Source organism: Athene cunicularia, assembly GCF_003259725.1.
Source record: "Athene cunicularia isolate RWA chromosome 20 unlocalized genomic scaffold, athCun1 chr20_part1, whole genome shotgun sequence".
Classification (NCBI taxonomy): Eukaryota; Metazoa; Chordata; class Aves; order Strigiformes; family Strigidae; genus Athene; species Athene cunicularia.
This window is the reverse complement of record NW_020799125.1, coordinates 8,729,840-8,754,710: the sequence shown is the minus strand read 5'-3', so window position 1 is coordinate 8,754,710 and position 24,871 is coordinate 8,729,840. Positions and strand designations below refer to the sequence as shown.

Sequence of the window (24,871 nt, the reverse complement as noted above, 5' to 3'; positions counted from 1 at the left end):
TGTGTATAAGAGACAGCTCCCCCCCCAGTGCTGTCTCCAGCTCTGGGGCGCCCAGCGTAAGGAGGATATGGACCTGCTCGAGTGGGTCTGGAGGAGGCTGTGAAGATGATCACAGGCCTGGAGCATCTCCCCTGTGAGGACAGGCTGAGAGAGTTGGGGGTGTTCAGCTTGGAGTATAGAAGGCTCCAGGGAGGCCTTATAGTGACCTTAAAGGGGCTACAGGAAAGGTGAGGAGGGACTGCTGGGATAGGATAAGGGGTTATAGTTTTAAACTGAAAAAGGGCAGATTTAGATGAGATAGAAGGAAGAAGTTCTTCACTGTGGGGGTGGTGAGGCACTGGCACAGGTTTCCCAGAGCAGCTGTGGCTGCCCCCTCCCTGGCAGTGTTCCAGGCAGGGTTGGACGGGGCTTTGAGCAACTTGGGCTAGTGGAAGGTGTCCCTGCCTGTGGCAGAGGGGTTGGAACTGGATTATCTTTAAGGTCCCTTCCAACCCAAACCATTCTATGGTTCTATGATTTGCTTAGCTGTAAAGAGAACTTGTGCTTTAAAGAGATGCTGTTTTAATTCTGAGCTTTGTATACAAGCCAGAGTAATCCAGTGTCTGCTCTTCAGTACAACCAACAGTCCTCTGTCCTGTCTAGCTTTCAGAGGTTTGTACTGCTGTAAGAAGAATGTCCTTTTAAATTCTCCACCCGTAGCTAACATCCTGCAACAACAATATCAGCTATTGGAAGGAATCCCCATGCTGCTTCATGCAAATGTGATCTTGTGCATCTTTGCCCTTGCAGTTTAGACTTTAGAAAGAAGTATAGCAGTATTATTTTTTTATTAACACAAAAAGTCACTAAGCAAAAAAACCCCAATCAGTCAAGGTTAGTACATCAGAAGTAATACACACACTTCTTTTCTTTAGATGTCTTGTGCAGGAAGCATTTCACTGGCTAGGGGCCTTTCTAAGGGGTTGGCTTACTGCAAGGATGCACTGCTGACTTGTGTTTAACTCGCTTTTTGTTTACTAGGGTGTTCAGATCTTGTTCTGCAGAGTTGCTTTGAGTCAGTTGGCTGTCATCTTCTCCTGTGTTAACATAAACTTAATTTAGATGAAAGTGTGTCTATCGGTTCCTTGTCCTTGTGATATGTGATCACCGACTCCCAGGGATTTGGTAATCCTAAACCAGTTTTTTAAAATAACTGTAGTAGTGGTCACTTTGCTTGTGGAGATCCTTAAAGAACTTATTTTTCCTGAAAGATGTATTAGTTTCTTGGTTATATGTTATGGAAAAGTTTCTCTCCAACTAACAAGTATAAATGTTTTAGATGTTTAAGGACCAGTTGCTATACAGGGTAAAGAACTGCAGTCTGCACTAGATTGCAGAAAAATTAAGTTTACATTTAATTTGGAAGTGTCTTTAAAATGGATAAAATAATTATAAACTTCTAACTGCCCAGATGTGTCTTGTCATTGTGGTACAAAAACCCAAATACAAATTATCAGGTTATATTAGAGTTCTAATGATGTTCTAAAATAGCCTGGCTGAATAAATGGCATAGATCCATTAAATAGCTTTTTTTTTCCCTCCCTCAGAATGTCCATTGATTGTAGCATCTGGTATAGGTATCTTCTCTCTTCTGTCACTGTGTTCCATTTTCCTCTTGAGAGTGAGGGGAGAGGAGTGTCATGGATACATAATGTGCAAGGCTTATTTAACATAACTAGATTTTAACAAAAGCAACTTACTATTTTATTAAGTTATGGTCCAATCTTTGCTGTAGAATAAATAGAGTTGAAAGAGCTCTGAAGTCTTTGCCTCAAAGTTTTAGAAAACTGTTCATTTTAGAACATTTAGCAGGAGATATGAAGTTAAAACTATAGTAACCTGTTGAGTTAGAGATGTTAGTAGTAATTCATAGTCAGGTGTGAAACTCTCATTTAAACCCTCTGCTTTACTCTTAAGGATGACAATTATTTGTGGCTGCAGTGATTAGATTACATGAAGAAAAGAAAGGAGCATACAGAAAAGGAAAATTTATTCAACATTTCTGTATTTTCAGTGCTCTGGTCACCCATCATTCATTGCCTTAGAGTATCACTTGCCTTTCTCTTTAATGGTACCTAACTTTAGCCTTAGTATTTAACTACATGTTGGCATAACGTATTAGTTTACCACTCTCTTTTGAAGTTATCTAAACTTATTAAAATACTGAAAATTTTTTATTTTTAGACAAACTGGAGCTATACAGTGGTCCCAATACTATGGTGCAGAATTTGAAACATCTCTGAATCAAATTAAATGCATTTTTTACATTTATTTTTGCTAACATTAATATAAAGTTTTAAACCTATGTTTTCCCAAAATACAAAATAAATTAAAAAAAAATGGTAACTGGGTACTGTTTTTTAATAGCAAACATGTATATGGATTTCCAGTAAAAATACTCATAAATCTGATAAAACACTTATCTGAATAAGGTCTCTGTATTTTGAATTACTACTTTGAGAGATTCATTCACAATTCTTATTTTACTGCTTTTAGTTGCTGATGCATGGTCAAGATGAGTGGATTAGGAGAAAACTCCTTGGATAGCTTGACCAATGAGTCAAGGAAGCGCAAGCCGTTGCCCTGTGATATGCCAGGTGCAAGGTAGGTTTATATAGACCGCCGCCGCCTTTTTAAAAATGAGTTTTTAAAAATATTTTTCAAGTTTTCATTGCAATTTAAAGTAATTTCTAACTAATCATTTTGTTCAGCTGAAAAATTATCTAAGGCTTCTGTTGTGAAGACACACTTTACTATTATGTGTAGGTATGCCAAAGCTGATGAAATGTGCTCTATAATTGGACTCCTGTGGAAATCTTAATAGGGTTTAAGTTTAAAATATATTTTCTGTATGAGTGTTACAATTTTATACTATGTTATTTTAATTAAATTTGATGATGGAGTAATCAGAGGAGGATTTTTATGGATGAATAGCTTTCTCATATCATCTTAAGGTAAATTTGTACTTAAAATTCTGAAGAAAAACCACAAAACCAGACAACAGTGTAACAGTAATCATTATGTTTGTTGGAAGAATAACTACTACTTAAGTTTAATAGGTAGGTGTTACATGAAGTACGTTGAAATTCACAGAATGAGCACAGGTTTTGTATATGATGGTATATAAGTATATGGATTTATGTTTTTGGTTCCTAGTCTGACCTGCAGTGGCGAGAAACGTCGGCGTGAGCAGGAAAGCAAATATATTGAAGAACTGGCTGAACTGATATCTGCTAATCTGAGTGACATTGACAATTTCAATGTCAAACCAGATAAATGTGCTATTTTAAAAGAAACCGTGAGACAGATTCGACAGATAAAAGAGCAAGGTACAGTTCCCTGCTAAGCCAAAATGAATAATTTAATTTTCTTCTGATGCCTTTTCCAAAGTAGTAGCTACTTGGGAAATTTAGTAATGTTTTTTACAATAACGTGTAACTAAGAAAGTGTTCAGACTTTGACTTGAACCAAACCTTGAATATGCCTTAAATATTTTTTTGTTTAAAAGTAAGCAAGTATTTGCCATCACTTTTTATTATGAATCAGGAATTAAAAAGTTTGTATGGCCTTTTGTATCACTTTCCTGAAAATACTAGGAAAGCTTAAGCTAGTTTCTAGACAAGCTAAAAGCAAATGGTACTTATACCATCTGCTGGTGCAATATACCAAATACCTACTGGTATGAAGAATACAGATGGTTGTCTTTCACTTCAAGGGATTTAATACTTAAAGGGAGTTGAATGCTTTGAAATTAATTTTGTAAGAAACACCTACTTATGGGGCACACCTCCAATTAGATATATTTGGTTTTATTGCTGTTTTTTCCTGTTATGGTTTTATGGACTTTGTTTTGTGTTCTTGTGCTGATTAAGACCTGCTTTCTAGATGGTGAGGTATTGGACTCCAATATATTTAATATATGTTTAGCTTGAGATCAAATAATTAAATAGCACAGTTGTCTATACTGAGAATATAGTCAGGTCAACAAAGGAGAAAACAGTGCATCAAATCAAGTGTGCTATGGTGAATGGCTTACCTGTCATGGTAAATTGCCACATGTTTTGAAGACATGTTAAAACAATTCTGAAAATTAATCTTAACATCTGTTTTCAAGGTTTTCTGGTGTGATCTAGTGTATTCTAATGTAATAATTATGTTTCATTATAGAGTCGAGTATGTGATAATCCCCATGGATGTTGTACTCTCCTTGTGGTCTGCTTAACAAGTACCACAGAACAAAGTTTGTAGTTTGTTTTCTGTAATTCCGCTGCCTGGTCTGGATTGCCATTCCAGCTTCCCCTGCAATCAATTTTTTTAGGATATTTCGATTTTTAAATTACTGTTTTATTATAGACACACACACATGTATACATACGTAAACAGTTTAATCTGAGTCAAAGCCTTTTTGTAGAACAGTGGTGATGGTGTCTGAAGACTGTGACCAATGATGATGTTCAAAATTAAACCACAAGGAAGAGATATGTATAACCAGTGTGTTTAATGGCAATTGAAAGGTTCCGCAGGCATTCGTCAGACAGATGATCCCAAAAGCAGCAGTAAAAATACCGTTCACAAAAGAAGTTGATCTTGTCAACTTTAACTGTCAATTTATGTGAGCAAAGAGTTTGGCATTATGTAGCTGTGACATTTTTTCTAGTCTTAAGCAACTAATGATATGAGACCTTCTCTCTTTTTCACTCGTGCTTTTTTTTTTTCCTCTTCCCTTTATTCACACGCTTCCTAGAATCTGGCTTGTAGTATTTAAATATGGTCTTCATGTAAAATGTTGCTTTACTGAAATGTGTCTTTGGATTTCAGGAAAAGCCGTTTCTAATGATGATGATGTTCAGAAAGCTGATGTGTCTTCTACGGGTCAAGGAGTTATTGATAAAGATTCATTGGGACCTCTTTTATTACAGGCAAGTACAAATCAGGTCCTAGTGAATACCTGTGGAAACAAATACTTAAGGCAGGTGAAAATAATAAAGCCAACCCTGCAATCCTATAGTAATAAATGGTATGCAAGGACTATACAGAAGTATGTTTTAAAGGGTCAGGAATAAACTCTATGATGTCTTCTTAATTTTGCTGAAATCCTTTGTAGAATGAAAGAGAAGAATAGCATTTTGCTTTTTCTTATTCTTGTGCTTTACTTTCTCCAGCAGTCATTAGCAAATTACTACTAAAGCAGTGCTTAGTAGTGCAAGGAATAGTTTGCCTTTTTTAGGGGACAGGCATTAAAATAAATGCATAAGGTTTTGCTAAGACTAGAGGTTTGTGATGTATATTAGGGTTTGTGTTTATAAATTGTGAAGTAAAACAACCTAAAAATAATTAGGGGAAAAAAAAAGGTAAATAGAAGATACCTTTTCTTTATGCCTAGAAAACCAATCCTGTATTTACAAGTCCATTAAAAAGCACTTTGGAATCTTAATTGTTTTACATAGCTATTGATTTTTTTTTTTCTTTCACTTTTGAAAATAGAGTGTATTAAGATATGGATAGACCCTCTTATCTCTTCACTTGCTGGTGGAAAGGACTTCATGTTCATGTCTTACTACTTGTTTCTAGTGAATGTTGATTTGTTTCAATTTTGAAATAATGTTACAAATTCATTATCTTGTGTTCAAATAAAGAAGAATGAAACAAGAATTCTGGTTATCACTGTGAAAGAGCTCAAATGCAATAACAAATGAACAGATGTTTTTTTTAATATTGAAATCATTCCTTATGAGAGACAATTTTCCTCAGAGAAAAATTTAAAAATTCAGCTCTACCCTTGAAAATAAATGCATGTATTGTAACTTGCCATTTATCACCTACATACTTTTTAAGCTAAATTACGTTCAGAATTAGGCAGCCTGTCTTATATGATATATTGTAATGTTAATATTTAGGCATTGGATGGTTTCCTGTTTGTTGTAAATCGAGATGGGAACATAGTATTTGTGTCAGAAAATGTCACACAATATCTGCAATACAAACAAGAAGATTTGGTTAATACGAGTGTCTACGGTATCTTGCATGAAGAGGACCGGAAGGACTTTCTTAAAAACTTACCTAAATCTTCAGGTAATAAAAGTTGACTTACTACACTGTTACTAGGCTATTTGAAAGCAATCACAGAAGAAAAAAAACCCAACCCATAATGGATAATCTTTCAAAACAAATTACTTATAAAAAGAGCTCTTAACTGTAAAAATACATTAATCTAGAAAAATATGACCAGGTTCTTACTAAAGCATACTAGCAGATGTAAATGTGCTGGAAGTACACACTATGCTTTAGCTTTTGCTATTTGTTGAACTATAACGTAAAACAAGGATGCTAAAGGAACATGTTTCCTAATGCCACAAGACTAGCTTCAGTATAGCTTGGTTTTTAGGTGTGTGAATGATTTTTCAGCTGTCTGTCAAGTGACTGAAAGTGTCAAGTAAGGGAAAGAGGTTTTTATACTTGGTTGTCAATACTACTATTTATACAAACATACAAAGCTAATGGTATATTGAGAATCTCTCTAACCTAGGAACAAGGTATCTAAATTAAGAAAAATCAGGGATTTATTTTATGTGAAAATCTTTATAAATTCTTGCTGTTCTTTTAAGTTAATGGAGTGACTTGGACCAATGAAACACCTAGACAGAAGAGTCATACGTTTAATTGCCGGATGATGGTGAAAACCTCTCATGATATTTTGGAAGATGTAGGCAGCCATCAGGATATACGTCAAAGATATGAAACAATGCAGTGCTTTGCTTTATCTCAACCAAGAGCTATGATGGAAGAGGGGGAAGGTAGGAAATTTTGTGCAGTTTACTGTGCACAAAATAAATCTCTGAGTAAAGCTTTTTGATATTTGGTATGTGTTATGAAATCTGTAGTTTCTGCAATCTGTTTTTAAGTAGAAACAGAATGCAAAGACTTCAATTCTTATTGTCTGTACTTCCATTTTAACAATGGAAGACACTTAAGCTATTTCATTATATGCTTTAAGAGAATAAAACAGGAGAGAAATGAAAGAAGAAACATTCTTTTTTAAATACAGATTTGCAGTCCTGTATGATTTGTGTGGCACGTCGTATCACAACTGCAGAAAGGGTATTTCCAACAAATCCAGAGAGCTTTATTACAAGACATGATCTTTCAGGTGAGAAATGTACCCAAAATGAAGGTATGAAGGGTTGTTTTTTTTATCCATATGCTCTTGTTTTAAATAAATCAATTTTGTAAATAAATTCTATATCTGTAGTGACTACGAGAATTCATACTGAGAATTCCAAACTGTTTTTTGCAATATAACGTTGTTGGCAGTGGGGTATAATAACAACTGTGGGATGTATTTTCTGTCTCTATGTTAGTATGCTGTTGTTTGGCAGCTTGGTATGGTATAAAGCATTACTTGTGTTTTAACTTGGCAGCATTTCAAATGGTTGTCATTGTGCTTTCCTTTACAGCTAAGAAGTATTTTAAATCGTAACTGAAGCTAATGAAAGTTCTTTGGAATACTTGTATTTTTATACAGTATGTAAGCTAATGTTTAAGTGTTTTATGCTGTTTAAATTGAAATATTACATAACCTATGTGGGGCTTTTTCAGATGCCCGTTAGTGTTTATGATGATGATGATTTGTGAACGGCATTGGTCAGTATTTTTGAAAATTTTACTGTGTATACATCCTTTGGGAGCCTGTAATCAGAGACTAAAGTTACTGTTTTCTACAGCTCTAGCATTAACCTGTGGGTGCTTAACTTCCTCTTATTCAGTTATCTAAATCCCTTTGAACATTGATGTTTTAACAAGCAGCATCATATTCTCATATGGCAGATAATTCATAAATGTAACTTCTGCATACTCAAAATTTGGTGTTAGGTTGATGAACAATTAAAATGGTGATACTGGAGTCTTCTGAAATGTACCATATTTATACAAAAGGATTGACATAGTCACAAGGAGTTTAAATTGTGTGTTTTCTTTCCTGTTACAGGCAAACTTGTCAACATTGATACAAACTCACTACGGTCTTCCATGAGACCTGGCTTTGAAGATATAATTCGTCGGTGTATTCAGAGGTTCTTATGCCATAATGATGGACAGTCATGGTCAAACAAACGCCACTATCACGAAGGTAAAAATCTGTAATTTTTGGTTGTACTGCTGCTCCTAGTAGCTGCTTTTTTTCCAGAAAAACAAAAATACTTAATTCTGCTTGTGTTGTTTTTTCATATTTTTTTGTTAGTGTTGATTGCTGTGACTCATATTTACAGGCTGAAAGAGGATGACTTCTGGAGAAATAGGAATTCTTATGGAAGTTATTTTGTTTTTCTGTGTCTGTTTTGATATTTCTCATGGAAAATATCAGATACATGATCTGGGAGCCTGAAGTAAGCTGTCTTTCCACAGATGGATATAGCCATGACAGGACAGCTATATTTCTGTAATAACATGTAATCCTTAATTATCATTAGCTTGTTACTTCTGTTTAACATGAGTTTGACTTTCTTTTAATTTTAATTCATCCTTTCGTTTGTTAAAGGATAGCTCACAAAGAGTGGTAACACAGGTTTTTGATGCCTTTTTTCTTATTCAAGACACAAGGGTTCAGAATATTTCCAGTGTTCCGGTGTTACGTACTTTGTAATGCAAATTTGATAACCTTGATAAAGTGAAGTACAGCCACTGTCTTCAGTAAGAAAGATTACATTTTCTAAGTTTTCTGGCCTCTAGTCTTTTTGAAGGATTCACAAAGTAACTCTAGTAGAGGGGATATTCAATAAAGAGAAACTCATGCTAGCAGAAAATAGTTTCCATTCCATTGGAAGTTCTTCAGCTTAATTTATAAATCCTAAGTTAACAAGAAATTTAGAGCTCAGAATAAAAGTGGTGGTTTCCACATTTTTTTGACTGAAATATACCTTATAAACTTAAAAATACTTAATCTGAAGGCTTCTAAGTTTCACTTCTATTCCATGTTAATTGCACTAAAATATGTAGGTAATTAATATTTAAGTGTTGATTAGTCCTTCTCCCCAGAGAGGAGCCATGGAAACCTACTGACTTAGCCTTGGAATTCTGTTAGCAAATGTAGAACATTGCCAGCTCGGCATGATGAGCAAAAATACTGCAGCATCAAAATATTCTTGTTTGCTTTTATCTTTATTCTACTGATTTAGGAGAAAATGTGGAATACTTTCTTTTTCTGAATATGTCTTGGATGTGTGTTTGGTTTTTTGAAAAACTTTTTTTCTTTGTAAATCTTCAGCAAGTGAATGGTATTGTGTTACAAATATGTAGAGTGCATATTAATAATCTTGGGGTTTTAAATATGAACTATATGTGTCTATTTCTTTTACAGCTTATACACAAGGTCACGCTGAAACACCATTGTATCGGTTTTCTTTAGCGGATGGCACTATAGTGACAGCACAAACAAAGAGTAAACTATTTCGAAATCCTGTAACTAATGACCGCCATGGATTTGTGTCTACCCACTTTCTTCAAAGGTGAAATCAGTGGTATCTGTTTGGCATTTAAGTGTCATAGCTTTTTAAAGTGTATCTGACCTTGTAGATACCTGAAAAAAATAGTATGCCAAAATACTTTATCTGATTAAAACTCAGGGGGGAATAACTTGGGAAGCAGACTTGAGTAACATACAAATAAATGTGTCAACCTAAGATTGACACTCTCAACTGTGTGGCAGAAAGACAGTCACAGTCAAAGAGAGGTTTTTCCTCGGTACCTGCATGGAACCTGTATTATGTATTCATTATTCTTTTGGGTTAATGTTTATAATGATGAAACGCTGAAAATAGAAATGCTGAGTTACATGCTTTATTGTACTCTTCTTAATTGCAGACCAATTAAAAAGACAACAAAACCCGCTCAGATGTATTCACTGATGACTCAAAGTTAAATGTATCTTAAATAGCATTTCCTGTGACCTGTTCTTGGAGATTGCAAGAATAATTGAAATGCCACTCTGGAGGGAATCTGTCTGCTGCTGGCATTAAAGTGCCTCCAGATGCTGAAAAATGAGTAGCTGAGATTGTTAAGGGAATCATTAGTGGGCGCAGTAGAATGGTGTCATGCATTGACTCAGGAAAGGACTAAAAGAAGGAAGACATTTAAACTGATAAAACTGACTAATGACTGTTGATGAAAGCATTTTGAAGGGGTGATACTGTATGTACTTATAACTCAAAATCACCTAAAGGACCAAGCACTTCTGTAATGAATAAATGATTGGCATGGCTTAGTTCTGCTCTTGTGGAAGCTTGAATTCTCACTGCTCTTTTTGAAAACGTATTTGGAAGATTATTTAATAATGTTATTCTGTCTTTGTAGCACTTGATTCTAAATAAGGTTTTAATTTGTTTTCTTGGGATTTCTGGGAATGTTGTTGAACTTACAGAGAACAAAATGGATATCGGCCAAATCCAAATTCAGTTGGACAAAACATCAGAACACCTGTGGCTGGAAACACAAATTCTGTTGGTGGTCTTATGAACATGTCACCTGGTCAAGGCATGGCAATGCAGAACAGGAACTATGGTATGGGAGATCCCAGTGCAGTGGGTCAGCTCAGCAGCACTCGATATGGAGGCCCTGGTAATATGGGGCCAGTGAACTCTGGACCCGGAATGCAGTCCTCTGCTTATCAGAACAACAGTTATGGGTTAAATATAAGTAGCCCACCACATGGTAGTCCTGGTTTAACTTCCAACCAGCAGAATCTAATGATATCTCCTAGGAATCGAGGGAGTCCAAAAATGAGTTCACACCAGTTTTCTCCAGTTACAGGTATTTTATTTTTGGTATAAGCTTTTTTTAAGCTATCTTTTATCACTTTTATCTGAGTTCCATCGTATATCCATTTTAATGGTTCAATGTGAGCTTGTATGTGTTACTTAAATGTAGTATACCTAATTTAATGGTAAAAAATTATTTTAAATAACTCAGTGTGGCATTTGTACATAATCCAATGGAAAAGTAGGTACAGACAGTACTGTAGTCTAATAAGTTTGATCTCTTGTGTGATACAGGTATGCACTCTCCAATGGGATCTGCCAGCAACACCGGCAACAGCACTTTCTCTAGCAGTTCTCTTAGTGCTCTTCAAGCCATTAGTGAGGGTGTTGGAACCTCCCTTTTATCAACACTTTCTTCACCAGGTCCAAAATTGGATAATTCCCCAAACATGAGTATAGCTCAGCAAAGTAAAACTAGTACCCAGGACTCCAAAAGCCCTTCTGGCTTGTATTGTGAACAAAACCAAGTGGAAAGTTCCATCTGCCAGTCAAACAGCAGGGATCTCCTTAGTGAAAAAGATAATAAAGAGGGAAATCTGGAGTCATCTGAAAGTCAGAGAGGACCATCTGAAAGCAAAGGACATAAAAAACTGCTTCAGCTACTCACGTGCTCCTCGGATGAAAGAGGACATTCTACAACATCAAACTCACCTTTGGACTCAAATTGTAAAGAATCTTCTACGAACGTTACCAGTCCTTCAGGAGTTTCCTCATCGACATCTGGAGGGGTATCTTCCTCCTCAAACATGCATGGGTCACTCCTGCAAGAGAAGCACAGGATTTTACATAAATTGTTGCAGAATGGTAATTCTCCTGCAGAGGTAGCCAAGATCACAGCTGAAGCTACTGGTAAAGACACGTATCATGATGCTAGTAATACAGCCCCCTGCGGAGAAGGCACTGTCAAACAGGAACAACTGAGCCCAAAGAAGAAGGAAAACAATGCTTTACTAAGATACCTGTTAGATAAAGATGATGTTAAGGACCCGCTTTCGAAAGAGTTGAAGCCTAAGGTAGAAAGTGTGGATAATAAAATGGGACAATGCAGTAGTTCTACAATTCCTACTTCTAGTCAAGAAAAAGAGATGAAAATAAAAACAGAACCAGCAGAGGAGGTACAGTATAATCAGTATTTTCTGATCAGTATAATCAGTGAACGGCTAAATACAGTACACTCCTTTTAGTATGCGTGTGTAAACATATCTAAAAGTTCTGGGCAAATAGTGTGAAACTATATGCTCAGGTTTTATAGTAACTGAAAAAGCACAAGTAAAGAGAACTACAGGATATGCATATAACCAGATGTGTTGTACTGAAGTCCTGGACTGATGTTATCTTTAAGTTATGGTACATTTAAGGTAGTGTATATTTACAAATGATTGCTTAAAATCAAATCTTTAATGTGCTATTTCACATAGCATTTATTTTTATAACTTATTAGGAAATGGAACTGTAACTGTCTCTGCCAATACAATAGCAAAAGGTAAAACATGATTTTGTTTTGAAAATATGAACAATACACAAATATATGTAATATGGCGGTAGATTGGTTTTAGTTTGTGTATTGGTTTTAGCACTTTTTTTTTTTTTAAATGAGGGAAATTGTTGTTCCAAATATGTATATATTCAGCATTCAGTGTTTCTGGACTTGAAATTCCAAGAAATGTCATGATATAGCAAACTATATCACCATGCACAACTCTTCTGACAGCAGCTTGTTAAAGAAAGCTGTTCTTAAAATTATGAAGTGTAGGTAATTATATTTAGTTCCGAAGTCACATTTGAAACATCTTCAAAGTAAATAATGGTCAGTATGGCAGAGTTTACAGAAAACATGTTGATGCCTTAGAACTTGGATTTCCCAAGTCAGTAATAACTATGTAAATAAGAAATTACTGCATAGTTTTTATATAGGCTAATGGCTGACTATAAATGAAACACCTTATAACATTTTTTTGAGTACCACTTATGGAAAAGTCAGCGTGTTATAGTACCCAACGTGTAGTGTCAGTACTTGCTTCTGAGATATTAACATATATTAACAATAACAACATAGTAACAATATTAACATATTCAGAGAAGCTTGTTTTGTGAAGATATGAATCCCTTATATATGCAGTTCTTTTTCTGTTAAAACTGCATCTTATTTAAAGACAAATTTTTGAAGAAGGTTAGGGCTCTAATTGTCCAGAAAAATCTGTGGGTACTTCTCATGTGTCATGTTTACCAGTGATAAAATTAAATTTTTTGTGTATGACAGATACATTATTTATCACTGAATAGTCCACATTCTTGATGTTTGCTCTCATTAGTGTTTTTATTTTTGTAATTTGTGGTGACTGAAATGTTTATATTCAAGGTGCTTTTTATTTTATTTATGTGTACCTCCATTTTCTCCTAATTCTCAAACTTAGCAAAGCAGAATACTCTAAGAAAATATAGCTAAATGATATCTGAAGTTCTTTGGAAATTTGAGAGATAGCCCAAGGTACTGGCAGTGATCTAAAACTTGTATTTCCCAGTTATATCTTTTAAGATTAGTGAGGGGCTAAATAAAAGCTGAAAGATAGCCATATGATAGTAAATAACCTTGGTATTTACTGCATCATTTTCAGATGACTGGAGACTTGGATAATTTGGATGCCATTCTAGGTGATCTGACTAGTTCAGAGTTTTACAATACTGCCATGTCTGCAAATGGAAATAACCTTGCAACAAAGCAAGCATTGTTTCAAGGAAATGCCATATTAGGTAAGGAATTTCATCTAATATCTCTTTGGTTTTAAAATTAGAGTTTTCTTCTTACCTGATGTAAATACAATGCATCCTTAAATCCTTAGAGAGTATGTTCTTGATCTCTCATATCTTCAAGGACAAATGTAATGCAAAATGGCTAATTATGCTTTCACAGGCTATTATGTACACTATTAGCTGTCTTGACAGTGCTCACCTGCTAAATACGCAACGAAAAATGTTAACTTCTGTTCCTTGTTTTATGGTTCCTTCTGTGTTTGTCTAACATAGATTTATCAGAGACAAGACATCAGAAAAAATATTTTGTGAGTTGTAAATTAAAAGTGAGAATTCTTAATGACTAGGGAAGTAACATGGAATTGGTGGCAAACTTTTGATTTCCCACTTACTCTATGTGAAATTCCAATCAGTACTCCTCTTCCACATTCAAAGAAATGCCTTTCCTTAGTAAGAAGCTGAGTAGGAGGGAAGGGTAACCTTGCTAATAGACCAGCATCATTGCAGTTGTCACTTCCTTTTATAATATTGTCATCTCTTGATTATAGAGGGCAATAGATTGCTGAGGTAACCTAAGGAGGTGAAACATGGATAGTGAGAAATATAAAAAGGAGTGCAAGAACATGTAAGGCCACTGTCACTATTGGCCGTGGAGCACAGTGATTTCTGGGTTACTTAGTCCACATAGTACACAGTGCTCAGGAACACAGTCGGGATTCAACCTGTTCCAGAAGAACCATTTTGACTTGGTTTTATCTCCATGTCAGAGTAATCCAAAGGCTGGGCATTCCACTCTGATATATCAAGGAGTTTGTAATACTAGTGTGTTTTAAAATGTTAAAAACATTGTTCTTTACACAACTCAAATGAAAATGAACCTTGATATGCCTAGGGCCAAAGGGAACTGCATTTGACTTTTCCTGTGAAAGGTCCTAACTGTGTACTCAAAATGTGATTTGTGTAGTGAGAACATAAGGAAAACAACTATTCCTGGCTTGTTTACGGTCAAATATATGTATCTGTAAATAAAACAGATTTACTTAAGTCATTAATGATACTTTCTATTTAAAATGTACAGTTGTGATTATCTTCTAATTCTTTAGCAGGTATGAGGAGTCCCCAGTCTGTGCAGACTACCTGCCCACCTTTCAGCAGAGCCATGTCTTTAGACAGCCCTGTGGGCTCCAGTGCTTCAACGAGGAATGTCAATGCGTTCTCCATGTTACAAAAGCAAAACTTGATGGGTGGAAGTCCAAGAATGATTGAAAACCAGGAAAATTTTGGATCAAATCTCGGTTTGTTGATTCTCTACAAATAGATCTTATTGTAAAGGAAGAAGCTTTTATGTAAAAAATGTTGCAAAATTATAATACAAATTTTGCTTAGAAGAAACCTTTAACCTTAAAGAGTTTTACCATCAGCATATAAATACTTAAAATTATTATCCTTAGCTAAACTTGTAAGCATGTAACTGTTTACTATTTGTCTATTATTATTAGTACCTAAGATATTTTTTACTACTTCAGGTTTTGAATTTAACATGATTTTGGTATATAGAAGCAAGAACAGGTTGTGATGGCAGTTATTAATATTAAATATATTTAAATTAATGTAGTTTTTTGCTTTAGACCTTGGCATGGTAAGCTATAGATCCTTTTGTAGTTCAGAGAATTGCTCTGTCATTGGCAGGTGTCCTTGTTGTTAAGAAAACCAAACCCCATCAAAATAATTCTAAAACAGTAAAATGTGATGTATTCTAGATGAGAAATTATTGTATTTTCTTTTCTTCATTATAGCAAGTGCTCCCAACAGAAATGTAGCGATGAATCAGCATCAGTCAGGAGATTGGGGTTTGCCAAACTCAAAGGTGAACAGATTGGAATCTACAAGTTCTGCTTCAATGTTGAGACCAGGAGCTGAGTTTAGTGCGTCCCTCCCGAGACCCACGGTGGGAGGCACTATGGCTGGGCTGCCTGTTCGCTCTAATAGCATACCTGGTGCAAGACCAATGCTACAACAGCAGATGATTCACATGAGTAAGTTCTTTACATTTTATTGTCCTACTTAACACAATCTCACTAGTTTCTTAGTAAGCATTCATCATCAGAATCTTTGGTTTTGGTAGTATACTAGCTCTTCATCGAAAAGCTTTTTGAGGTAAAAGCTGTTACTGTTCCCTGACTGGGACATTTGATGACTTTTAGGTGTTCATTTTGTTTTCTTCTGGTGATACCTGTGTGTTTCACACACAGCTAATTCATGTTGAGTCTCCAGATTTTTTGGGGGATAATTGCAGTATATTTAGTGCAGTACTTTTCTAAATTCCTGGATTAAATACCATCTATGATAATATCTGAAGATATTAGTACTCTGAATAATTAATTGTGTTTGACATAAATTTTTTTTTGCCTGTTAACTTCTTGGCAGTTTGGGTTTTTTAAAGCTTTTTCTTAAGTATTTCAAAATTCTTCTCACATGGAGTATCCAAATTTCATATAAAACCCATTGCAAATACAGGTTCTCTTTTAAGTATTTGCGTTTGCATGGGGTGAACCCCTGCGAGACCCCGCGCCCAGCGCGCACCGATGGCTGCCAAAGGAAGGACACAGTGTGCTGCTGTCAGCCCATGGCCAGCACAGCCTGGCTGAAGCGTGAGCTAAAAAAGCTCAGGGGGAGTTGAACTCAGACATCCCCCTGTGCGTGTGTGGGAGCACTCGCTGCACACAGCAGCATCCCTTCCTCCCCGATGGCATTTTCCTACTGGACACCACCCACTCTGCACCAGAACAGGGAGCAGATGCCTCCATGCAACCCTCCTGCCTCCAACAGCCATTTAGACATCACTTTCTATCTCAGACTGCTTCGTAGCCGAGGTAGTCAAGGGGAAGCAAGCAAGAGATCGGAGGACGTCAGTAACCTTCTCCTATCCCACCCAGACTTGGCTCCTGACATTTTTGTACTTCCTGGCAGGACTGCTTTGGAGGAGGCAAGTGGCAGCCCATGAACCTGGGGCTGTTTCTGCTTCTCACCCCCAAGGGAAACCCCACTCCCTCGCAGGGAGTCCTGCTCTTTCTGGCACCCTGTTGCCAGCCAGCTCTCGTGCTTTGAGCCCAGAGGGCAACTGAGCGCCACACAGCAACTGAGCGCCACGCAGCCCTTGGCTCACCTCTTCCCTGCAGCGCTGGAAAGGAGAAAATGAATCAAAAAGCTCAAGAATTGAGAGAAGGACACAGAGGGGTGGCTCTCCCATTACGGTCACAGACAAAAGACAGACCCGTTAGGGTAAGAAAAAAACATCACTTTAATTCAAACCCTAACAAAACCCACACATAACAGACAGAGTGGGACAGTGAGGAGCTTTTCCACAGTTCCGAAACAGAATCACAGAATTGTCTAGGTTGGAAAAGACTTTGAAGATCATCTAGTCCAACCACTAACCTAACAACACAACAACATATTTACAGAAGAAGACAACATATTTACAGAAGAAGAATAAAAAAACCAATGAAACTACAAAACGTATATACAGGTTCTTATCAGCCCCTCCAACGGGTCCAAGTGCCCTGCAAGAAAAGAAAGCGTCACGGTCATTTCAGGTAGACTGCTGATGGTCATGGTATTTGCCACAGCCCTGGAACACGCTGGGGAGAGCGGGACTCTGCCACCAGCACTAAGCCCCGGCTGGGCCTAAGGAATCACTCACTTCCCAAAGCGGACGGGTGCTCAGGGCAGTGCGGCGGTAGCGGTTGTGCCACCAGAACGAGGGAACCGAGCGCCGTGTCCCTGAAGCGGGGCCCCCCCACCCCAGCCCCAGCCCTGCAGCAGGCAGCCCCCCCCGCACTGCGGGCAGGGAATGGGGAGCACGTGCCTGGGCTGCTGCTGGAGGGTCGATCTGCATTTCTTCTTCTCTATCCATCACCACCTCAACCTCCATTGCTTCCTCCAGCTCCTCCGCTTCCCCGCTGCTGGCTGGTGTTCCCAAAGCCTTCAGCACAAGGTTCCAGACCCTAAGTCGAAAGCCAAGCAGAAAAGTCCATTGGTGGTGCCCCGGCCAGCTGAGCGGAGCTGTGGGACAGGGGGCTCGGCACCCCTGCCCCCTCTCGCCACCCGGGGAGAGCCGTGGGGCGCTGGGGCACTGGGCACAGCCCCAGAGGAGCTGGCCAGAGCTTGGGCGGCTCCTTGGCCACCGGCACTCACATGTCCATATGCACAAGTGCCTGCAGCCGGCGGAACTTGTGCTGCTGGTGCTTCAGCAGCTTGGGAAGCGGCATTGGCTTGAGGATCTGCAGGAAGAGAGAGGGCAGGGGTGAGCGGTCCTGCTCCCTGCCCCGTGGGGCATCAGGCACAGACCCCATCACTGCGCCTCTCGGCGCCCAGAAGCTCCTTACTCTGTGTATGCAGCTCTTGCCCTCGGTGCTGCTCTCTGGGCAGGGCACAGCTCTCATGGTGTCACCTGGAATGGGGCAGAGGAGACACAGGCTCAGGCTCCAGGCAGAGCCCAGCTGCACCTGGCGAGCATCCCTCTGGCACAAGCCCTGGGCAGGTGCCCTGGACTGTGCGGAGGATGTGTCCCCCCAGGCAGGGATGCTCGATTTCTGCAGGGGATGAGCAGCCCAGAAGGGCTTCTCCCAGCCCAGGGCCTTGCAGGGTTGGCTGCAGAGTGTGAGCCAAGCTCCTGGCCCCCCAAGCTCCCCAGAGCGGGGTCCCCACCCCGCACCATCCCCGCACTGCCCGGGCAGTGGCAAGGTGCCCACCTCTCTGGAGCGTGCCTGCAGCTCTGGCAGCACAGGTGCCTTCTCTTTTTCAGGTGCCACCAAGATGGCAGCACCCAGGCGGGGATGGGGCTCTGGGAACAGCGGACAAGGACTGGGTTGTGGCTGTGAGGCGTTGGGATGAAGGGACAAGGTCTGGGCTGGGAGCAGGGCAAGAGGGGCTGCTGGCAGGGCAGAGGGCTGCTTGGGTTGTGCCCGTTGCCAGGCACTGGAACCCGCAGCTGGAACACGGGCTGTGACATCCCATGGCTCTGACATCAGAGCTGCAGGGCCAGCTGTGCAGGGGGGTGAGAACACCTTAAGGGGCTGCAGCTTCACAGGCAATGCGGGGGAATTTTTACGTTAGCCCTCGAGATGAATTAGACACACTTCTGTGCTGAAATATAGAAGTGAATGTCAGAACTATAGAACTGACTGAAGAGGGCGTTGGGCGCAGTCCTACCGCCATCCCTGGTTCTTAGCGGAGTCTGCAGAGCTGCATCATGAGCAGATCCCTTGTACCGCCTTGCCCCAGCGCCCATCCCTGAGCGGTTGCATGGCGGGGCCTTTGGGAATAAATAAACTGCATGTCTAAAATGTGAAAAGAATCTTAAAGCCTTTGGGGTTTTTTCCTGTTCTGTATCTCTAACAAAGGTTTAGCATAGAGCTGACATTGTCCTATCTAATGTGCCAATCCTGGCATGCCCAAAAAGGGCCAAAATGGCCAGTGTCATTCCCATTCCTTTTTTATCATGGATGGCTACCAAGGCTGTTACCAGTTCTCTTAAATGGACTTATGTTCCAGTGTGACATGTGGGTATAAGGCTAAATGAGGAAGAAATTTCTGCTGAGTCAGAGCTCCTCAGTTGAGCTTTCTAGAAATTGTTATTGCTAGGTGATTCCTACAAATATGGGGAAATAATGGGATGACACAAACTCTCCTGTGTAGTGCTGTATGACTCCAAATAGGTAGAAGGAAGGCCATACTCCTAAAGAGCAAAATGTTGTGTATGTTCTCTTTATTTTGTGTTTCACCCTGTTCTGAAATTTAAAATATATTTGTTAGTACCCAGATTCATTGGCCAGAAAACTCTTTTTTGCGTGTAAAGTTGCTCTATCTGTTAAGTTCTTATTTTAGGGGTTTAAGGATTAGAAATGGCAATTCTGCTCTAACCAGATAACAGCTTTAGATCACTGTCATATTTGCAGCTGTAGTCTGTTATATTTCTGAAATTATCTTGAGTGTAAGTTTATGTATACACTTTAAAACATGCTGATAGAAAGCTGCTGAAGCTGCTTGACGATTTGTGTGATTATACACAATGCTTTATGTGAACACTGGGAGAATAAGATGACACCTTTTGTTTTTAAAAACCACACAAATGTTTTGCCTCACAGGGCCAAATGAGATAAACATTGGCATGGGAGGGAATCCATATGGACAGCCAGGACCATCTAACCAACCAGGATCGTGGCCTGACAACATGCTGTCCATGGAGCAAGCCTCACGGGGTTCACAAAACAGGTAGAACTGGGGAAGATTTTAAGTTTAAAGTTCACTGTTTGTCAGAAGAATTTAAGACATGGAGAAGAATGAATGAAACATATACAGTGGGGATAACAGATTGGAGTCAGAATCTGTTTCCATTGCTGCTGCTGATACGACACTGGATATCTTTTAACCCAGCTCCACAAAAGGCGTTGCTAACAAAAGCAATCAATCCTTGAGTTGGGAGGCATGGAGAAGAGAGGTGGGAAAATGTGAAATCATGTCTCTGTGGCACATGCAGAAGCCAGGAGAAAACAGAATGTATTGATGTGCAGGGATACACAGTAGTTGACTGGACATTTTAGGACCTAAATTTGAGAATTAAGTTCTTATCAGTCTTCTGAGCGATCATAATACTTGGTCATCTCCAGGTCAGTATATTATGTAAAAAATATGTCTATGCCTTTATAGTCCATAATGGTTGTAATGTTTTTATATTTATAGACAATTAGTTAGAAACTCTTTAGATGACCTCTTATGTCCGGCACCAAATATGGAAGGCCAGAATGATGAAAGGGCACTTTTGGATCAGCTGCACACGTTGCTGAGTAATACGGATGTCACAGGGCTGGAAGAAATTGACAGAGCATTAGGAATTCCCGATCTTGTAAACCAAGTAAGTAAACAGAGATTTTGGCCATTTATTTTCAAAAAACCTCTATTTTGTTTGAAAAGAAAGTGAAGAGGGCCTCCACACTCACTCTTGTCGCCCCACTTCCTTGTTTTGATTTTCCTAAATCTGCCTTTAGAAGCATCTACACTGAGTAGTGATTTTCACTGGAGAGGCTCAGTATTAAGTTTTCTTGTGCATTACAAAAACATAAAATGTTATCTTCATATCTAAATTTATTGTAATATGTCTTGATATATAGAGAGGTTTTTTGGGTGTAAGTCTTTATAATTCTATAAACAGGGAATTGTGTTGAGTTTCTTTAATAAATTATTTCAGCTGAGCTTGGGTTGTGAAATATTTGACTGGCACTGATGTGTTAGTGGACACTTCCATCACCTCCAGTTCTGGCTTGAATTTGCTTGGCTAGGAAATAGGAAAAAGAAATTCTATGAATAATGTGAAACTTGCTAAAAAACACAAAATCACACTGTCATTTGTACAAATAGCAGTTTAAAAGTGTGGAAGGGCTTGAATAATGATACTGGTCTGCCTGTGTGAGCAGTGTGCAGCAGAACTTTTAAAAAAAAATATTACTAATAATAACTTTTGATATTTCACTTGACTGGAGACAAAACTAATAGTAATCTGGCCATCTTCTACCCAAGAATCTTGGTTGTTGTATGTTGTGTTAACTTTATTGTTTCTTCAGGAATTCCTGCTTAAAGTATATATTGCTAGTGAAAACACTTTTGTGTCTGTTGAAGGGACAAGCTTTGGAACCCAAACAAGATTCATTTCAAGGTCAGGAATCTTCAGTTATGATTGACCAGAAGCCTTCATTATATGGTCAGCCTTATCAAGGGCAAGGGGCAGCAATGCCAGGAGGTTTTACTAACATTCAGGGACAACAGCCATCCTTTAATTCAGTGATGAATCAGATGAGCCAGCAGAGCAATTTTCCACTTCAAAGTATGCATCCTAGAGCAAATGTGATGAGACCTCGAACCAACACACCAAAGCAGCTCCGCATGCAGCTCCAGCAGAGGCTTCAGGGGCAGCAGGTAATCTTTTGAGACTGCATTTACACTTTCTTCTTGTTTTGGAATGGAATAAGGTGCACAATGAATTGTGTTGCTTCACAAATATGAAAATTGACATTACAGATGATTGAAAGGATGGATCTTTCATTTTGACAGTGCTGTTCACACAGAGTGCCTAATTGCTGCAGGAGTGAAGGAACATTTATTAGGACAAGTGTTTCTCCATCAACCTCCTTAGCTACAGATTGGATTGGTTCCTGCAGCACACATTATTGCTACTTAAAACAGTACCCTTGTATGATGTAGCTCTGGATGATCTCTTTAGCCATGTTAAGATTTAGTATTGTTTCTGAATCTTGCTGGTATCATTAAATAGGCAGCTGCATTTCTCCTGTAAATCAAATGTTACTTCTTTTTCACTGTGTTTTCTAACTGATCATTTGGGCTTATTGAAATACAGGTTTGCTTTCGATTTATTGATTTTGTGTCATTTTAGGTATTCTGTTAGGATGAAAGGTGAGAGAGTAGATACAGCCATGTAGACCTTAACACTGAGTTGAAAGCACTGCTTAAAAAACTGCTGCATGATTTCAACATTGAATTCACCATGTGAAAATGCAGTCCTGATACCAAATACAATGTACAAATAAAGTTTGGAAAACTGAGATAGTGCTGTGTGACGTGGAATGGCAATGTTTAATCCTTGGGAAATACTGTGTTCTCTCTTGGTTGTTCTGTGACACTAATTCAATTTCTATGCTTCTGGGGTTTTGTAATGGAGAGGGAACGAGACAGAATTGTATTGTTTTGAGCAAAGCTACTGGTTATACCCTTCTGCCCAAAACATGATTTGGAACAAATAGTCTCTATATATTTATTGTTAAAAGGTGCTAATTTCAAGGGAGGAAAAAAAATAAAGCCAGTCAGTGCTGCGCTGTTTGGAAGGTTTTTCTTTTTGTATGTGTTTGAGCTGCATAACCAAATAGCTTTGTACTTCAGGTACATCAAACAGGGCAAAAATTAACCATTGCACTTGATTAATTTCAAGAGGTCTGTAAAGAGGGTTTTTTGGAGGAGTTGCCATTACTTTGTTCAGATACTGGTATTCTCAAGCTAATAGTGCTAAAATGTCTTTTTCCAAGTTTATGAATCAGACCCGTCAAGCGCTTGAAATGAAAATGGAAAATCCAGTCAGTGGTAATACCTCAGTGATGAGACCAGTTATGCAGCCACAGGTGGGATCACAGGTAAGTAATTATTCCACTAGCCATCTGAAACAGTCATTTTTCAGTAGACACATCTTTGACATGTCTGCTTAGAATTTGAACCTTCATTTGTGGATCTCACAGCATTCCTCTTTTTTTTTTTTTTATTTCTTTTCCCCCTGTACAATTAAAAAAAAAGGTGGTTTTTTTTTACCTCTCTTACTCATGAAATTTCAGAGATTTGTTCATTAGGTCATGCTATCAACAGTGTGCCAATAGTCTTTTTCATGTAGGATATAACAGCTAATCTACTTTATCGTTTAATAACAACTTAATGAAAACCTTGGTCTGGTATTTTGATGATTTTTCTACTGGCTGTGGGTTTTCTTAACTTTCTTGTTTGGTAATGGATGTGCTGGGTCTTAAGAGTCAGAAAGCATGTAGGTGGTTTGATTGACTCTGACATGATTTCATTTGTAAAAGTGTTTTCTAATATGATTTTTCTTTTCTTTGGGGGATAGCAGCAAGGTTTTCTTAATGCTCAAATGGTGGCTCAGCGTAACAGGGAGCTAATAAGTCATCATTTTAGACAACAGAGGATGGCAATGATGATGCAGCAGCAACAGCAACCTCAGGCCTTCAGTCCACCACCAAATGTGACTGCCTCAGGAAGCATGGATAGTGCTTTGACAGGCCCTCCAATGGCTCAAGTTCCTCCACAGCAATTCCCCTATCCACCTAATTATGGTACTAGTACTAACATGAGGTTTTTTTTGTCTGTCTGGTTTTCTTTTCCCTTTCTTCCTTTACTATTAATCCAAACTACCTAAATACTGATCATTCTGAAAAAATGGAAAATACTTCTACAAAAAAGGATGACTTTTTCCTTTCCTATCATTGCAAGAAGATAAACTAAAAAGTACTAGGTGATGATAACTGAACTATATTGTCTGTTCTTTGTCTTTTAAGGATTAAGCCAACAACCTGATCCTGCATTTAGCAGAGTATCAAGCCCTCCCAACCCAATGATGTCATCAAGAATTGGACCCTCCCAGAATCCTATGATGCAGCATCCTCAGACAGCAACAATGTACCAGTCCCCTGAGATGAAGGGCTGGCCGTCGGGAAGCATGGCCAGGAGCAGGTGAACTTCACAGTTATAACTTGTAGCTCAAAAAATTGTCTTCGAATTTGCTGAAATTAGAACCTATGTTAAATAGCTTGTAGTGGGAAAAGGATTTAGAAGAGGTAAAACCAGTTATATCTCCAGTGTCTGTATTAGCCTTGATCCTGCTCTGGTTTAGGAAACAGACTGATTAAATGTATCTTATGCTTAGCTCCACTTATTAGTATTGAATCTCTCCAGTCTTTCTAACTGGAAGCAATGTTCAGTCTTTGAATACTGAAAAAATTACTTGAAGGAAATACAGAAGTTCAGAATAGGATTACAATGGATGGCACAGCCCTAACAGAAGCCTCCAAAAAGGTTACAATAGGAAATGCATATACATACTTCTGTGTGTATCTAGAAATTAAAAATTCCTTTTGGGAGGGAAACTTCTGTTTCGATGTTAAACAGATATTGGGTAGAAAAAAGTAAATGCAAAAATAGTTTTATCTTACATGAGTTGACAGCTGCTTCAGGGAAGGCAATATATCAATGTGTAAACTTCTTGGAAGGTAATTTTATTTGTCCTTTTGTACTTCAGTTCTTTCCCACAGCAGCAGTTCAGCCATCAAGGGAATCCAGCAGCATACAGTATGATGCACATGAATGGCAGCAGTGGCCATATTGGACAGATGAATATCAATACCATGCCTATGTCAGGGATGCCTATGGGTCCAGACCAGGTAAATTGTACATGAAGATTGATGAAAAGATCTGTTGATGCTGTTTCACATTGAGTGCAATTTGCTTCAAGCCATTCCTCTGGCACAATCCTGTTCTCAGTTATCCTGTTTGTATTTACATCTGTGGACCCGCCACTTCTATGTCCCAAGAGAGACCTTATATTTTTATGCTATTTAAATCAAATCCATGATGAACCCAAGCCTGTATGCTGTGATTAGCTGTTGACTTTGAAGAATCGTAGGTAGGATCAAGGCTTAAACTGC

The 24,871-nt window shown here is 38.5% G+C and overlaps 1 protein-coding gene across 3 annotated transcripts in view; it reads left to right on the top strand.

Moving 5' to 3' along the window:
* The window catches only part of NCOA3 (nuclear receptor coactivator 3), a 68,829-nt gene that overhangs the window by 38,356 nt on the left and 5,602 nt on the right, over nt 1-24,871 (top strand). The window contains exons 3-22 of one of the 3 annotated variants that reach the window (XM_026861922.1): nt 2,536-2,643; nt 3,196-3,368; nt 4,858-4,958; nt 5,937-6,111; nt 6,645-6,833; nt 7,085-7,186; nt 8,024-8,164; nt 9,392-9,539; nt 10,451-10,839; nt 11,082-11,962; nt 13,463-13,598; nt 14,702-14,893; nt 15,395-15,634; nt 19,748-19,874; nt 20,343-20,514; nt 21,276-21,572; nt 22,694-22,798; nt 23,278-23,503; nt 23,726-23,900; nt 24,466-24,607. In XM_026861922.1, coding sequence (XP_026717723.1) covers nt 2,546-2,643; nt 3,196-3,368; nt 4,858-4,958; nt 5,937-6,111; nt 6,645-6,833; nt 7,085-7,186; nt 8,024-8,164; nt 9,392-9,539; nt 10,451-10,839; nt 11,082-11,962; nt 13,463-13,598; nt 14,702-14,893; nt 15,395-15,634; nt 19,748-19,874; nt 20,343-20,514; nt 21,276-21,572; nt 22,694-22,798; nt 23,278-23,503; nt 23,726-23,900; nt 24,466-24,607 — 4,209 coding nt within the window. In that variant the 5' untranslated portion in view covers nt 2,536-2,545. The remainder of the gene's footprint in view (nt 1-2,535; nt 2,644-3,195; nt 3,369-4,857; nt 4,959-5,936; nt 6,112-6,644; nt 6,834-7,084; nt 7,187-8,023; nt 8,165-9,391; nt 9,540-10,450; nt 10,840-11,081; nt 11,963-13,462; nt 13,599-14,701; nt 14,894-15,394; nt 15,635-19,747; nt 19,875-20,342; nt 20,515-21,275; nt 21,573-22,693; nt 22,799-23,277; nt 23,504-23,725; nt 23,901-24,465; nt 24,608-24,871) is intronic. The other 2 variants (XM_026861924.1, XM_026861923.1) reach the window with 2 other exon arrangements.